General features: G+C 44.9%; 1 protein-coding gene across 1 annotated transcript in view; it reads right to left on the bottom strand.

Moving 5' to 3' along the window:
* The window catches only part of FYTTD1 (forty-two-three domain containing 1), a gene marked incomplete at its 5' end in the record, with an annotated part of 9,073 nt that extends 5,841 nt beyond the window's left edge, over positions 1-3,232 (bottom strand). The window contains one exon of the mRNA XM_009874610.1: positions 3,089-3,232. Within this exon, the coding sequence (XP_009872912.1) occupies positions 3,089-3,232 (144 nt within the window). The remainder of the gene's footprint in view (positions 1-3,088) is intronic.
* Positions 3,233-3,530: the final 298 nt, after the last annotated feature.

Below are 3,530 nucleotides of genomic sequence, written 5' to 3'. Positions count from 1 at the left end.
AATAGCTCTGAGTACCCACATTATAGCACTTGGTAAGTAAAGACTGGACCATAATTTATACATATATATATATATAATCATAGAATGGCCTAGGCTGGAAGGGACCTTAGAGATCATCTAGTCCAACCTCCCTGTCATGGGCAGGGACGCCACCTCTCGACTAGACCAGGCAACACATGGGGACCGACCAGGAATCGAACCCACGATCTCGGTGTTGTCACAGTTGTCAGCACCGCACTCAAACCACTGAGCTAACCGGCCCCCTATATATATATATATATATACAAACTTGACATATCCTTACTTACTGTATATATTGAAGGGGGCACCTTCTGCTGCAGTTTTATGTACCTGCACAGTTCATACACACCAACAGCCCATCTTGTATTTAAGTCTGTTTATGATTTTCAAATGTGCTGACAGGTTGAGAGAGAGGAAAGCACTCTGTCAGATGGAGGCACAGTGTATTAAAGCCTAATTACTCCATAAGATAAACTTCTGTAGTCATAACGAAGTAGACATTTTCCAAGCTGCTATACCAGTGAAATGCGCACACATACTCAGAGGGGTGTATAAATCAGGCGTAGAGCAGCGCATGGCAGAGGGCAGCAAGACTGCAGTTAAACCCTGGACCATACAGCAGAACCTCACTGCTACAATCCACAGAATGGTTAGACACATGTATTGATCCTACACCATTGATTCCTACATCACAGCAATTAATAATGACTTGGAGCAATTAGAAATTAAGTGTTCTGAGGCAGAGGTGACATCGCTGTCAGGGGCCATCACCGCAGTGAATAATGACAGCTCCAGCCCCAGGGCATAACATCGGTCGGGTGCCAGCGTGGGCTGGTTGCACTGGAATACAAGTGAAGATGATTGGAGCTGCTCTGGCTCTAAAACAAAAGGACATCCGGGCATGCCTATGGAGAGCACCTCCCAAACAGCACGTTGGGGTGCTTTGCTCCCTACGGCCAGATGTGCTGGTTGGGAACTTTAACAAAAATGCAATGCTGTTCACAAGCTCTGTGGGGGCAATGGTTACCTTCTTTGCAAATGATGTCCTATCTCCACAGAAGTGCAGGTGCGTAAATACTCCTTTTCCAACAAATACTTGAATTTTGGCAATCTGTCTTTTTGACCAGATGTGGTCTTGCTGTGTTTAATGGTCCCTTTTCTCCCTCTGGTTCTGCCCCCACAGTTTGTTTTTCCCGTTCTTATTGCCTGTTCGCCAGACCACTCTCCTGAGGGCCACCAAGCCTTGCAACACAGCTCTCCTGCACCCTGAAGGGGGCATCTCCTCCACAGCGAGACAGAATGAGCTCAGCTGCCTTTCCTGGGCATTTCATCGGTGCAATGGGAGGGACTGATGCAAAAGGCAGCCCTGACTAGAAAATCATGCCCCTGTCAGTCAGTTCACATTAGAGAGGCTCTGCTCAGTGGTGCACTCAGGCATCCCTCAGCCGGTGCAGATAACTAACGATGGAGCCATCAGCCTCTGAGGGGTACCCCCTGTGCACCAGCTGGGGACAAAGTCTGTCACGTGCATCCTGACGTGTGACACACGGGAGGCTCCATCTTTGCAAAAAGTCTGGCAGATATTTATTAAAGAAAGAACATTTGAATAAAACCCCACAGCATCAGCAGCTGGGGAAGACCCCCACTGTGTCTTGGTGCGCTCTCGGAGCCTGGTGCTGAGCACACCAGAGTTGACCAAGAGGTGCGTCTGCCCAGCAAGTCCAGTCTGGGGAGAAGCCCTGATGTCTGACAGACTCTTTTTTTTCCAAGGGGATTTGAAATTCAAATTTCTTGTCATTAAAAACCATCTTTCCCCCACTGGGGAGATGGTTTAAGCCATATTCCAGGAGGGATAACACCACTTCACTTGCACGAATTCTCTTGCTGCTTTAATCAGCATAATACCCTTCTCCATCCTCTGTCATTAAAGTGCTGGGCTGTTCTGATCCTCATTTTGACAATAGTTACCATGTCTTAGCCCAGAAGGTACTGCATTTCAGCAGGGACCAAAGTGAAATGAGCCCCTGAAGAATTATGGGCAAAATTCCTAGTCATGCTGAGCTTCCCAAAATTGCTACTGACATCAGCACCACACAGCATGGTGGGTCTCTGCACTTGGCAGGGCTGAATTCAGACTCAGTTAAAAACTATGAAATACTAGGACTAGCAAAAGAAATTCTATAAATGAACAGAAAAGTTCTCCATTCTAAGGAATAGCTAAAAAAATATTTTGTTTAATTTATTTGACTCCACATGCAGTAGTCGCTCGAGTGTGGAAGAATATCAAAGCATGTGTTTTTGACAGAAAAATCAATTTGCAAAGGGCAATTACCATCATTCTGTTTTGTACCAGAATGATTCTCGGTAAGGCAATATGTGTTAGAGACCAAGAACATGAGTGGGGGAGGCAGATCGGAGACAAGCAGGATTGCTCCTAGCAATCCCACTATCCTGATGTGCCACTGGCATTGCAAGGGAAGACTGCAAAGACCTAGCTGCAAAATGTCACTAAAATCTTCAATGAAGTGATTTAACAGTAATTTAAAGAAAAAAGCACAAAATTTTGATAGAGATGGCATTTTGTGCAGCAGATTGCTTTGGTTTTGTAGATAAAAGCTAGTGGAACCAAACAGATTAGTGTGTGATCACTCAGCATTATTAAAAAACTCATCATAAAAATAGCATGGTTGGCAAAAGTGACAAATTAGCTCCAATAACGGAGCTATCAAAGACAGTTACTAAAGGGGTAATTTAAGTGTGTTCTGGGAAAAAGAGGATTAGGAAGAGGCATAATTAAAATATGCAAAGCCAAAAGGGAATAGAGAACAGATATTAAGTCACTTTGAATTAGTAATTCATGAGAAGGTGGAAGGGAGAGAAATGGATGAATTTACACTCTGAAAGGGCCCTGATATTCCATTGTTGCAGAGAAAAAAGCTATTCAGAGCCTGAGTACATCTTATCTGCACACATGAATTAGATAGGAGAAGGATTCAAGAGCTGAATTTTGTCGCGCAAATGTGTTTCCCAGGTTGGCAGGCCTCTGCTGTCCCAAGCGCTCACCTACCTTGCAAATTCCTCTGCATCCAGGTGCGGAAACGGGGCCGCCCATACCCGTGTGATGAATTCCTGTTCTTGACCTGCTGCCTTTGCCTGTCCCCAACAGCGCTGGCATTGGTTTGCTCTTTCCTGTGGCGTTTTATGATGTCATCTAGATTGAAATAGAAAAGGGGAAACTCTTAAAACCTGCACTTTCTACAAACAGTGATTCCCACTTTTGGTGCCTGCAGTTGTCTGCAGTAAAAATAGAGCTTGTGGTTCTGTGAGCTACGCTGGCCGGACAATAAAAGATTAAGCTTAGCTCAGAAAGTATAGGATCAATTTATTCGGTTCCTGTGGCCTGGAGATTAGAGTGTAGCAAATTATTTCAAAATGTGCTACCATCCGGCATGTATCCACTATGTGCAGGACACAGATTTCAGACCCATGTCCCACTGAGGGATCTGATC

The sequence above is a fragment of the Apaloderma vittatum genome, unplaced genomic scaffold, assembly GCF_000703405.1.
Source record: "Apaloderma vittatum isolate BGI_N311 unplaced genomic scaffold, ASM70340v1 scaffold43498, whole genome shotgun sequence".
NCBI lineage: Eukaryota > Metazoa > Chordata > Aves > Trogoniformes > Trogonidae > Apaloderma > Apaloderma vittatum.
Note: the sequence above shows the minus strand (reverse complement) of the source record. Positions and strands in the feature narration are given on the sequence as shown.